This window comes from Macrosteles quadrilineatus, unplaced genomic scaffold, assembly GCF_028750875.1.
Source record: "Macrosteles quadrilineatus isolate MER2022 unplaced genomic scaffold, UCM_ALF_1.0 Scaffold_5__1_contigs__length_97177068, whole genome shotgun sequence".
Taxonomy (NCBI): domain Eukaryota; kingdom Metazoa; phylum Arthropoda; class Insecta; order Hemiptera; family Cicadellidae; genus Macrosteles; species Macrosteles quadrilineatus.
The window spans coordinates 13,265,764-13,279,561 of NW_026542598.1; the positions used below are offsets into that span (position 1 = coordinate 13,265,764).

Below are 13,798 nucleotides of genomic sequence, written 5' to 3' on the forward strand. Positions count from 1 at the left end.
CGCGTTCAAAGTTAAGTACCATTCCCCTCTCCGACAGTCGTACCACAGTATGATCGGAGTCGGATCGGAAGGGTGTATGACAAGTGTGTCCCCGCCTTTAAAAGGCCTATCTACCTGCTGAATACTGGTATCTCTAGATCAGATGATCAATCACTAATCAGTCGATCAATGTGTCGATTCACCAATATCTAAGAAAATATTTTAATTTAAGATTGGTGGGATTAAAGAATTAAGTCTAGTATGTTTCCCTCTGCCGTTTTAACAGCTACTGCCAACCCATTCGCCCTCTCAAAGCAATTAACATAATGAAATATAAATAGAATTTTTAAATTACCAACATAACTTGGGGGAAATTTTATTATTTATTTTGGGCATAACAATTTTAGAAATTTATGTTGTACTGGAATACTGGAATTGATTTTCACATTAAATACTTTACTTTGCTTTGAGATCCAAAACTCAATTTTGTTGGTAAAGAGTTTGGGTTGGATTTATTAATTTTAACATACCTACAAAATAAATGTATTTAAGTGTATTTGTGTCTTTATTTAGTGTTTAACTAAGGTTTGCAATTGAGTTTGTTATTGATTTGTTTTATTTTCTGTTAACAGTTGGACAGTGATGGTCCGGCCGACCAGATAGCTCAAGAGGACGAGCCCGACTTCTATGCAGAGAGTTTGCTAGCAGGTTAATGTGCGATCAGACTTTGTCTTTCACATTCCAAGCAATATCGTACACAAACACATCTCCCCACATAGACTAACGTGGAACAATATCAGTATTACCACTACCTTGTAATTCAACAATAAGAACCGGTTGGTAATGACAGTATTATTACATTGTAATTTAAGGAAAACTAAGCAGTAAGCACTCAAGTCAGCATTGGAGAGTAGTTTTATGCTGGCTGGGTTTGTTGGGTTAGAGTTATTGGAGAGTAAGGTGTTTTAAAACATCATGATTATTTCATTGAATCCTCAATTTTTACTTTGTTGGGTTCATATTGAAATTAGTTTACTCTTTTTTAACTTTGTATTTGATACATTATTCTTTTAGTTAAGTTTGATTAATAATTCCATAATTAGATTATATGCGTAGCAATTAGTTGATTTTTGCTATATTTTATAAATGAAGGTAGTTTTGAATTGTCTTCTTTACTTGTTAAATGATTGATCAGTGTGTAATAGTAAAAAAAAGTTAACTGTAATTTTAACTTATGAAATTCAACCATAATAATCGTATTGTAATCGTACCTTCTAAATTTAAATACTCTTCCTTTTTTAGAGACTGAATGGATTGTTTTAATTAATTGTATGATAATGGTTGGGATTGTTAGGGGAAAAGTATGCAATTTACATACATTTTATTTCTTTATACTTAACTTAGGAAGTTAGGATGTTGTGTTGTTAGTGTCTTAAGTATGGAACACACATTTAATAATATATTTGTCAAATAATACTCAATATTAAATCGTACAGTAATTTAAAAAGAAATAATTCTTGGAAACTTCTAAAGACCTTTATAATCATGTCTTACTAGAACTCAACCTATTTGTAGACGCCTGAACCAGTCACCTGTGGACCAAGACAATAGCCAGATATTGATTTTGCCAGTTACCCAAAGTCTATACTCATTCAATTACACTTACAAATTCAATTAATTACAGTTTTCCAATAACTATTTTTTTTTCCAGATTTGTTGTAACTGGTTTATCTTACCTTAAGCTTTATAAAACAAGGGTTTCATCATTATCATATAAATATCAGTACCAAGATTTAATGTATAGAATAATATTCTTTTCCTACAGTTTCCTAACAATGTACATGTTCTCTCACTGATTTGAGAAAGCAAAGTGGCCAATTCGCTCACCAGTGAGACAATGTTAACATTGTCTCACTCTAATTACTTTGTCTCACTCCAGATTTGCAACATGAAGGCACAAAATAGTGAGCGCGTAACATGCAGACAAGGTCGTATGCGCGCGAAATACGTTGGCAGCACTGGCTGTAAATCAGCTGGTCAGCTGTTGTACTGTTGTATCATTAAATGTCATATTAAAAGTTCACTTCTGTGTAAAAATATGTTACGTTTCTTTACCAATTTATTTGTTTTATGGTAAATGTAGGAAAAATATAATGTGCAACTCGAGTGCAAAGTGCAATTGCCTCACTCGAGAAATCATTCCTCACTCGCCTACGGCTCGTGAGTAAGTATTTCTCTCGAGTGAGTCACTTTGCTCACTAGTTGCACAAATAACTATTATCAAGTTATCATCAGCTTTTATTGCAAGTTGGTAGAAAAAGCCTCATAGATTGTAAAAATTGTCCTTTGAAAGGTGGCTGTGTGTAGGGTGTCCCCCTACTTTATCAATTTTACAATTTTTAGGTTTTGTGTGTGTAGAATTTATCAGTTGTACCAACTGTTGACATTCAGTATTGTATTGTATTGGCTGCAACTTTTCCCTTCATCAAATCAGTGAAGTCCTTTAAGTTTTACAGTAAAATATTCTCAATCAATCTCTTTGTAAAATCTGAAGCCTGTGTTTTATGTTCGTATCTTTTCAGTGCGCTGATGTTGGCTGAATTGTACCCTCTTGTAAGTAAAATTTAGAAATTTCATATTTTGCGATCAACACTGAGGTTAAAACCCAAAGAAAATATTGCCAGAGGAAGAAATTGCTTGTAAATAGATTAATCCACTTGGTTAAACATTATTTAAAGTTGGTTAAATAACACAAGATGAATAGTAAACATCAAATCATCCATTACATAAACCGGACAAAAAAAATACTTGAAACTTGTCTTCAGCTTTTCCAAAAAGGTGATAAATTTATACAGGAGTATGTATAATTTATAGATTGCTTAAAAACATTAAGGAAGAAAGGACAGACGCATCTAATTCACTTAAGAAATGAGTTCCAGACTTGATTGCACAAAAAAAGTACACAATACATTAAACGATTAAACTAGATTTTTCAAACCATCAATTGAAAATTAGAACAAAATTTGATTACAAACTCTGCTATGTTCTTCTGCAGAAGCCATTTTATAAGGGCAAATAAAGGAAATATTGAGTTTTATGTGGAATTTATTTGAGTCCAACTTAACTTAAATTAATGTAGTTGTGAATGTGTCCCTTCTTCCTCAATGAATAATTTTTAAGTCATATATTAGAAGTCTTCAACTACAACACAGTGAATGGATCAGAGGAAGTTTATATATGTAGTGAGACTTTCCCTCTCTATCCAATATACAATGTAGTATACTAGGTGACACCTAACTATACAGGTTTTCGTGGATTGGTGAAAAATGAGTGTTAGTTGCCACTTGCCAACAAATTTACCATCAAGTGTCCTCCTCTGGTCTTTTCTTTAGTTGTTAGAAAGGTCTATGCACATAATGATAATAAAGAAAGACCATACTTATTGTATTCACACGCAAATATTTCTGTTACTTCTACAGATTACTGTAAGTTTACCATAATTGTTTTCAATGGAATGATTTATTATGGTTGTGATAGCAATTATAACTTATCCTTCCCATACTGTTTTATCTATTGCTGTTCAGTGTGAATGAATTACTCGTTAGATTGTGTCATGTGCCTTTTGATGCTCCATTTCTCTTCCAGTATAACTGTACGTAAAACCTTCTTGTTATTAGGAATATCAATGAATTGTTCAATAAATACATTAGTCTAGTAAGTGTTGATTGATAAAGTATCTATAGAACACATGTTAATTGACGCTGTGTGATTTCGGTTGTAGTTATTAGTTTATTGTTGAAAAGAGATTTTAAACACATGGACTAAGGCTGTGTACAGAAACAGAAACAAAAACATGTGATAAGTTGAAACTGTCAAGGATATGAATGAACGCAAAGTGTGAATTTGATTGAAACAGCGTGATATTTATTAGTATTTTTAATTCCAACATGTAATTTTGTTGTGGACAGATATCAAAAGTGATTATGCAAATGTTGGTGTAGTGATGGTAATGAAAAAAAATGTATTCTTTGATTCTGCATTGTTTGATAAGAGTATAATGTTAACAATGATTTTTTTTTTACGAAATATGAAAAAGTATTATACAGAATCAAGATAAAGGAGGTTTGAAACATTGCAACAGTTACATAATACTGTCATACTTGGTTATCTTAAAACATATTTTTAATAACTATACACATTTGTATTTATTTACTAACTCTTAAAAAAACCTATATCCCTGTAGTATTTTTTCTCATACCTAAATATTTATTTATCAATACTTGTATACGGTGTTAAATTTATTGCTTGTTAATTTAAGGTTTCATCAATTGTAAAGACTTAAAGATGTGATAAGATAACATTACAAGGTGTATTGGGTGTAAAATGGTGCTCTATGTGTACGGAACAATGTAGAGATGATGCAATATATTTTTCTGTTAGGTTAAGATTTCATAACTCACTTGATTAAGTTCCTTCCGTATGATTAAATTTTGGTTTTAGAATTGTTTATGTGGATTCAAGTGAACCTTTGTGAATATTAATTTAGCATTTAGTACCTGATCAAAAATAAACATTTATTCTTATTTAACGTCTTATTACTGACCTCAAACTCTTGAGTTATCATCTTTATGTATCTTTTACCTACATGATTTCATTTTTATTTCGTCTCATCAAAGGTTAATAACAACAATTTTAGGAAAAAACAAATTTATTCAAATAATTTTATTTCAACAAAATATTCTGCAATAGTAATTCAACAACCATGTTCCATGGTCACATTTGGAATGCATTCTGTGAAAACACTTCAATAGATATATTATGATTATGTATAATTTACACACATTTTTTCTATAAAAACTAACCGTGACCAGATACATAAAAGACCCTGTAGATTTGTCAACACAAACCTTCATTCATAGATAAATTCAATACAAAAGACACGTCAATAAGACAGAATACTGTGTCCCGTGAAAAAAATAAAATTCGGTTGAGTGAAACGTTTTATAGTTCATCCGGTTGCTTGAGTACCATTCGGTTTCTTGATTGCACTTGAACGATTTCATCCTCTTTGCTGGTTCGTTCGTCCTGAGGTTTGGAGAATAGATCGAGGAGAATTGCTCGGAGAGTCTCGCGAGTAGGAGTGGTGGGGGGAACAATAGCCGTACCTTCGCTGCTCAAATAGGCATTGCGACGGGATATCTTGATCATGTCTTGGCCATTCAACAGATCTCCTACATCCACCATGGTCACTTCAGGCTTACCAAACTTCTGAAACAAGACAAAGGAAAGTTGGCGTAGTCTACCAATCTCTGTACCTAATATATGATTTTGTTTTTTGCAAAATATCAAGTTAATCAAGTTAAATGAAAATATAGCTATGGGACTTCTAACAGACAGAACGCTAAGTAAGGTAGCTTAAACTAAAAATTTCCATTAGAAATCATTTTACATTTAAAAAAATTAAATGCACAATAAATTTAACGAGAGGTCGTCCAGTGGTCGAAACTCGACCAAAAATATGTAATGTACTCACTTATCTATTTTCACCCCACACTGTAAATAAAACATGTGATTGGAGTTTCCTCCATTTGTTTTGATTTTCTGTTTATATTTCGTTGTTATTTCGTAACCAGCATAGCAACGCATAAGATCCATGTTAATTTTTTCAAATTTTTAAACTCATTTTTTGTGCTTATCTTTGAGCCTATTTAAATTTATAAAGGGATTCTGCACACCTACAGGAAAATAGCTTTCCAACGGTATGCGTAGATTTTCCCTACGATTCACACGAGCTGAGAAAAAAGGTTTTAAAGAAACATGCTTGCCTATTAATATATAGATAGATTTCATAAAAATCAACTACAAACCAATACATACAACTCAAAGTGCTGGTGTAGAAAATTATAAGTGCACAAATTATTTCTCACCTTTGGCTGTTCTTGTGTTGATAGAAATTCTTGGATTGTCTTTTTAATTTTTTGAAGATCTTCATCTTCAGAGTCAGCAGATGTGTTTGACTGATCAGTGTCTACCAGAAAATAAATATTAAACATAACCTTAAAAACAACCATCAGTTTTACCTAAATTAAAGTGTATCTAACTAGATACTAACTAGTTACATTTTGACTTCACATCACAAAACATTTTGCCGACTTTTTAGTAGGTTATGTCGGTGAAGAAAACTGTCTTAAGTATTTAGAAAAGCAATATTCTTAATTTAAAGACAAATAAATTAAAAATAGGAAATTCTTGGATAGCATTTATCATTTATAACATTATATTCAAACAGAAAAATTACAACGATCAATGTATTTGGTTCTCTGGGGACTTTGAAACAAAAGAAATACTGTCGAGACTTAGATCCCGACATTCAGACTACAGTAATATACTTGATAATATGAGGTAATTTTACCAATCAACAATATAACAAAAATTTAAATATCAACTTGTACCTACATAATAAAAACACAACTTATTACCTGACGTGCTTCCACTGAGAGTGACCATCATGGTTGGGTCTCGGGCCAGAGCTTGCAAAAGTTGCCAAGCATCTTGAGAGAACAAGAAGACAACAGGGATGTCAACATCATCAGTGCCGTCACCAGACATAGCGAACATTGGTGAAGTAGCGGCTGCTGAACTGGCCACGTTGTCTACTACGATGCAGCCAAGCGCTCCAGCCTGCTGTAGCCTGCGTGCCTGAAAACAAGTTGGTGTAAGAAATTAAAGTGTTATATTTCAGCTTTAGCTTAGTTCCTAGCCAAACAAAATGTCTTTGAAAAGATCTTTAATTACCTTCATACAACATACAAACAATCCCCTGGCATAGTTGGTTATGATCGTATCTGGTCATTGATATGGCCTCCTTTATCTTGTTTCGTCCCTTCACAGATCCCCTTCTTCTTCCATCTCCCATCTCACCCTTCTCATTTTTTTTCACCTCGTCTTGCCATGTGAATGCCTTGAGGACCTTCCTTTTTTTCTCCTTTTACTCTACTTCACTATCTATCTCCACCACTACCTACTCCATTTTCCGAGGAATTCTCTCACAAATCGTCTTAATCTTGGTTCTTCTACAATCTTTTTAAGCTGTCTCTAATTTTTGTTATTAACTCGAATTAGCGATTTGCTTCCTAATTAAAAAGTTCCAAAGTTATCTAATCGTAGTTAAAAATTATAGGAGGGAGATACTACAGAAATATTTTCTAGAGCTTGTCCTTGGTTTATGGAGTTTTTAATCTTTAATTTTCAGCAGTATCATAAAATAACTTGGTACTTTGTTTAACAATGTACTTTTCCACATGGAAACCCTACAAAAGACAGAATCTCTCCCTTATGCACATATACATATGAAAGCTGTTTTAGGATCATTTAGCACTAAATTTTTTTCTTAAAGAGATGTACCTTCTCAATAAACATGCAGTCCCCGCGCTCTACAATGGCAACACGTCCTTGCAGCCAGTCAGCATTCTTGAGAGCTTCACACGCCCGGAGAGGGTTGGCGACTCCAACCTTACCACTGACCTGCACAACACATGGATTTGTAAATTAATTGTTGGTTTGTTTGTGAACTTACAATAGACATAGTCTACATTCTGTGACATGGACAATGTTAAATGATGCTTACCTGGTCACTGACAGTCAGTTGTTTGCCAAAGTGAGCTGGACCTGCGTTGAGAGCCACAGTCTCTCCTGCAGTTGTGTACCTCACAGTCTGTGGCAGAGTGTCTACATTCTATGACTTGGACAATGTTAAATGATGCTTACCTGGTCACTGACAGTCAGTTGTTTGCCAAAGTGTGCTGGACCTGCGTTGAGAGCCACAGTCTCTCCTGCAGTTGTGTACCTCACAGTCTGTGGCAGAGTGTCTACATTCTATGACTTGGACAATGTTAAATGATGCTTACCTGGTCACTGACAGTCAGTTGTTTGCCAAAGTGTGCTGGACCTGCGTTGAGAGCCACAGTCTCTCCTGCAGTTGTGTACCTCACAGTCTGTGGCAGAGTGTCTACATTCTATGACTTGGACAATGTTAAATGATGCTTACCTGGTCACTGACAGTCAGTTGTTTGCCAAAGTGAGCTGGACCTGCGTTGAGAGCCACAGTCTCTCCTGCAGTTGTGTACCTCACAGTCTGTGGCAGAGTGTCTACATTCTATGACTTGGACAATGTTAAATGATGCTTACCTGGTCACTGACAGTCAGTTGTTTGCCAAAGTGAGCTGGACCTGCGTTGAGAGCCACAGTCTCTCCTGCAGTTGTGTACCTCACAGTCTGTGGCAGAGTGTCTACATTCTATGACTTGGACAATGTTAAATGATGCTTACCTGGTCACTGACAGTCAGTTGTTTGCCAAAGTGAGCTGGACCTGCATTGAGAGCCACAGTCTCTCCTGCAGTTGTGTATCTCACAGTCTGTGGCAGAGTGTCTACATTCTATGACTTGGACAATGTTAAATGATGCTTACCTGGTCACTGACAGTCAGTTGTTTGCCAAAGTGAGCTGGACCTGCGTTGAGAGCCACAGTCTCTCCTGCAGTTGTGTACCTCACAGTCTGTGGCAGAGTGTCTACATTCTATGACTTGGACAATGTTAAATGATGCTTACCTGGTCACTGACAGTCAGTTGTTTGCCAAAGTGAGCTGGACCTGCGTTGAGAGCCACAGTCTCTCCTGCAGTTGTGTACCTCACAGTCTGTGGCAGAGTGTCTACATTCTATGACTTGGACAATGTTAAATGATGCTTACCTGGTCACTGACAGTCAGTTGTTTGCCAAAGTGAGCTGGACCTGCGTTGAGAGCCACAGTCTCTCCTGCAGTTGTGTACCTCACAGTCTGTGGCAGAGTGTCTACATTCTATGACTTGGACAATGTTAAATGATGCTTACCTGGTCACTGACAGTCAGTTGTTTGCCAAAGTGAGCTGGACCTGCGTTGAGAGCCACAGTCTCTCCTGCAGTTGTGTACCTCACAGTCTGTGGCAGAGTGTCTACATTCTGTGACTTGGACAATGTTAAATGATGCTTACCTGGTCACTGACAGTCAGTTGTTTGCCAAAGTGAGCTGGACCTGCGTTGAGAGCCACAGTCTCTCCTGCAGTTGTGTACCTCACAGTCTGTGGCAGAGTGTCTACATTCTATGACTTGGACAATGTTAAATGATGCTTACCTGGTCACTGACAGTCAGTTGTTTGCCAAAGTGAGCTGGACCTGCGTTGAGAGCCACAGTCTCTCCTGCAGTTGTGTACCTCACAGTCTGTGGCAGAGTGTCTACATTCTATGACTTGGACAATGTTAAATGATGCTTACCTGGTCACTGACAGTCAGTTGTTTGCCAAAGTGTGCTGGACCTGCGTTTCAGTCTCTCCTGCAGTTGTGTACCTCACAGTCTGTGGCAGAGTGTCTACATTCTGTGACATGGACAATGTTAAATGATGCTTACCTGGTCACTGACAGTCAGTTGTTTGCCAAAGTGTGCTGGACCTGCGTTGAGAGCCACAGTCTCTCCTGCAGTTGTGTACCTCACAGTCTGTGGCAGAGTGTCTACATTCTATGACTTGGACAATGTTAAATGATGCTTACCTGGTCACTGACAGTCAGTTGTTTGCCAAAGTGTGCTGGACCTGCGTTTAGAGCCACAGTCTCTCCTGCAGTTGTGTACCTCACAGTCTGTGGCAGAGTGTCTACATTCTGTGACATGGACAATGTTAAATGATGCTTACCTGGTCACTGACAGTCAGTTGTTTGCCAATGTGAGCTGGACCTGCGTTGAGAGCCACAGTCTCTCCTGCAGTTGTGTACCTCACAGTCTGTGGCAGAGTGTCTACATTCTATAACTTGGACAATGTTAAATGATGCTTACCTGGTCACTGACAGTCAGTTGTTTGCCAAAGTGTGCTGGACCTGCGTTTAGAGCCACAGTCTCTCCTGCAGTTGTGTACCTCACAGTCTGTGGCAGAGTGTCTACATTCTGTGACATGGACAATGTTAAATGATGCTTACCTGGTCACTGACAGTCAGTTGTTTGCCAATGTGAGCTGGACCTGCGTTGAGAGCCACAGTCTCTCCTGCAGTTGTGTACCTCACAGTCTGTGGCAGAGTGTCTACATTCTATGACTTGGACAATGTTAAATGATGCTTACCTGGTCACTGACAGTCAGTTGTTTGCCAAAGTGAGCTGGACCTGCGTTGAGAGCCACAGTCTCTCCTGCAGTTGTGTACCTCACAGTCTGTGGCAGAGTGTCTACATTCTATGACTTGGACAATGTTAAATGATGCTTACCTGGTCACTGACAGTCAGTTGTTTGCCAAAGTGAGCTGGACCTGCGTTGAGAGCCACAGTCTCTCCTGCAGTTGTGTACCTCACAGTCTGTGGCAGAGTGTCTACATTCTATGACTTGGACAATGTTAAATGATGCTTACCTGGTCACTGACAGTCAGTTGTTTGCCAAAGTGAGCTGGACCTGCGTTTAGAGCCACAGTCTCTCCTGCAGTTGTGTACCTCACAGTCTGTGGCAGAGTGTCTACATTCTATGACTTGGACAATGTTTAATGATGCTTACCTGGTCACTGACAGTCAGTTGTTTGCCAAAGTGAGCTGGACCTGCGTTGAGAGCCACAGTCTCTCCTGCAGTTGTGTACCTCACAGTCTGTGGCAGAGTGTCTACATTCTATGACTTGGACAATGTTAAATGATGCTTACCTGGTCACTGACAGTCAGTTGTTTGCCAAAGTGTGCTGGACCTGCGTTGAGAGCCACAGTCTCTCCTGCAGTTGTGTACCTCACAGTCTGTGGCAGAGTGTCTACATTCTATGACTTGGACAATGTTAAATGATGCTTACCTGGTCACTGACAGTCAGTTGTTTGCCAAAGTGAGCTGGACCTGCGTTGAGAGCCACAGTCTCTCCTGCAGTTGTGTACCTCACAGTCTGTGGCAGAGTGTCTACATTCTGTGACATGGACAATGTTAAATGATGCTTACCTGGTCACTGACAGTCAGTTGTTTGCCAAAGTGAGCTGGACCTGCGTTGAGAGCCACAGTCTCTCCTGAAGTTGTGTACCTCACAGTCTGTGGCAGAGTGTCTACATTCTATGACTTGGACAATGTTAAATGATGCTTACCTGGTCACTGACAGTCAGTTGTTTGCCAAAGTGTGCTGGACCTGCGTTGAGAGCCACAGTCTCTCCTGCAGTTGTGTACCTCACAGTCTGTGGCAGAGTGTCTACATTCTATGACTTGGACAATGTTAAATGATGCTTACCTGGTCACTGACAGTCAGTTGTTTGCCAAAGTGAGCTGGACCTGCGTTGAGAGCCACAGTCTCTCCTGCAGTTGTGTACCTCACAGTCTGTGGCAGAGTGTCTACATTCTATGACTTGGACAATGTTAAATGATGCTTACCTGGTCACTGACAGTCAGTTGTTTGCCAAAGTGTGCTGGACCTGCGTTAAGAGCCACAGTCTCTCCTGCAGTTGTGTACCTCACAGTCTGTGGCAGAGTGTCTACATTCTATGACTTGGACAATGTTAAATGATGCTTACCTGGTCACTGACAGTCAGTTGTTTGCCAAAGTGAGCTGGACCTGCGTTGAGAGCCACAGTCTCTCCTGCAGTTGTGTACCTCACAGTCTGTGGCAGAGTGTCTACATTCTATGACTTGGACAATGTTAAATGATGCTTACCTGGTCACTGACAGTCAGTTGTTTGCCAAAGTGAGCTGGACCTGCGTTGAGAGCCACAGTCTCTCCTGCAGTTGTGTACCTCACAGTCTGTGGCAGAGTGTCTACATTCTATGACTTGGACAATGTTAAATGATGCTTACCTGGTCACTGACAGTCAGTTGTTTGCCAAAGTGAGCTGGACCTGCGTTGAGAGCCACAGTCTCTCCTGCAGTTGTGTACCTCACAGTCTGTGGCAGAGTGTCTACATTCTATGACTTGGACAATGTTAAATGATGCTTACCTGGTCACTGACAGTCAGTTGTTTGCCAAAGTGTGCTGGACCTGCGTTTCAGTCTCTCCTGCAGTTGTGTACCTCACAGTCTGTGGCAGAGTGTCTACATTCTGTGACATGGACAATGTTAAATGATGCTTACCTGGTCACTGACAGTCAGTTGTTTGCCAAAGTGTGCTGGACCTGCGTTGAGAGCCACAGTCTCTCCTGCAGTTGTGTACCTCACAGTCTGTGGCAGAGTGTCTACATTCTATGACTTGGACAATGTTAAATGATGCTTACTTGGTCACTGACAGTCAGTTGTTTGCCAAAGTGTGCTGGACCTGCGTTTAGAGCCACAGTCTCTCCTGCAGTTGTGTACCTCACAGTCTGTGGCAGAGTGTCTACATTCTGTGACATGGACAATGTTAAATGATGCTTACCTGGTCACTGACAGTCAGTTGTTTGCCAATGTGAGCTGGACCTGCGTTGAGAGCCACAGTCTCTCCTGCAGTTGTGTACCTCACAGTCTGTGGCAGAGTGTCTACATTCTATAACTTGGACAATGTTAAATGATGCTTACCTGGTCACTGACAGTCAGTTGTTTGCCAAAGTGTGCTGGACCTGCGTTTAGAGCCACAGTCTCTCCTGCAGTTGTGTACCTCACAGTCTGTGGCAGAGTGTCTACATTCTGTGACATGGACAATGTTAAATGATGCTTACCTGGTCACTGACAGTCAGTTGTTTGCCAATGTGAGCTGGACCTGCGTTGAGAGCCACAGTCTCTCCTGCAGTTGTGTACCTCACAGTCTGTGGCAGAGTGTCTACATTCTATGACTTGGACAATGTTAAATGATGCTTACCTGGTCACTGACAGTCAGTTGTTTGCCAAAGTGAGCTGGACCTGCGTTGAGAGCCACAGTCTCTCCTGCAGTTGTGTACCTCACAGTCTGTGGCAGAGTGTCTACATTCTATGACTTGGACAATGTTAAATGATGCTTACCTGGTCACTGACAGTCAGTTGTTTGCCAAAGTGAGCTGGACCTGCGTTGAGAGCCACAGTCTCTCCTGCAGTTGTGTACCTCACAGTCTGTGGCAGAGTGTCTACATTCTATGACTTGGACAATGTTAAATGATGCTTACCTGGTCACTGACAGTCAGTTGTTTGCCAAAGTGAGCTGGACCTGCGTTTAGAGCCACAGTCTCTCCTGCAGTTGTGTACCTCACAGTCTGTGGCAGAGTGTCTACATTCTATGACTTGGACAATGTTTAATGATGCTTACCTGGTCACTGACAGTCAGTTGTTTGCCAAAGTGAGCTGGACCTGCGTTGAGAGCCACAGTCTCTCCTGCAGTTGTGTACCTCACAGTCTGTGGCAGAGTGTCTACATTCTATGACTTGGACAATGTTAAATGATGCTTACCTGGTCACTAACAGTCAGTTGTTTGCCAAAGTGTGCTGGACCTGCGTTGAGAGCCACAGTCTCTCCTGCAGTTGTGTACCTCACAGTCTGTGGCAGAGTGTCTACATTCTATGACTTGGACAATGTTAAATGATGCTTACCTGGTCACTGACAGTCAGTTGTTTGCCAAAGTGAGCTGGACCTGCGTTGAGAGCCACAGTCTCTCCTGCAGTTGTGTACCTCACAGTCTGTGGCAGAGTGTCTACATTCTGTGACATGGACAATGTTAAATGATGCTTACCTGGTCACTGACAGTCAGTTGTTTGCCAAAGTGAGCTGGACCTGCGTTGAGAGCCACAGTCTCTCCTGCAGTTGTGTACCTCACAGTCTGTGGCAGAGTGTCTACATTCTATGACTTGGACAATGTTAAATGATGCTTACCTGGTCACTGACAGTCAGTTGTTTGCCAAAGTGTGCTGGACCTGCG

The 13,798-nt window shown here is 39.5% G+C and overlaps 2 protein-coding genes across 4 annotated transcripts in view; one reads left to right on the forward strand and one right to left on the reverse strand.

The window, feature by feature from the left end:
• Positions 1 to 4,562, forward strand: part of LOC128996028 (band 3 anion transport protein) — a 75,544-nt gene extending 70,982 nt beyond the window's left edge. For all 3 annotated transcript variants that reach the window (XM_054421146.1, XM_054421147.1, XM_054421148.1), the window contains one exon: positions 612 to 4,562. In XM_054421146.1, coding sequence (XP_054277121.1) covers positions 612 to 692 — 81 coding nt within the window. In that variant the 3' untranslated portion in view covers positions 693 to 4,562. The remainder of the gene's footprint in view (positions 1 to 611) is intronic.
• A 107-nt stretch (positions 4,563 to 4,669) lies between these two features.
• Positions 4,670 to 13,798, reverse strand: part of LOC128994275 (ER degradation-enhancing alpha-mannosidase-like protein 3) — a 44,567-nt gene continuing 35,438 nt past the window's right edge. The window contains exons 16-19 of the mRNA XM_054418691.1: positions 7,384 to 7,503; positions 6,459 to 6,678; positions 5,907 to 6,007; positions 4,670 to 5,247 (exon numbers count right to left, since the gene is read on the reverse strand). Coding sequence (XP_054274666.1) covers positions 4,981 to 5,247; positions 5,907 to 6,007; positions 6,459 to 6,678; positions 7,384 to 7,503 — 708 coding nt within the window. The 3' untranslated portion in view covers positions 4,670 to 4,980. The remainder of the gene's footprint in view (positions 5,248 to 5,906; positions 6,008 to 6,458; positions 6,679 to 7,383; positions 7,504 to 13,798) is intronic.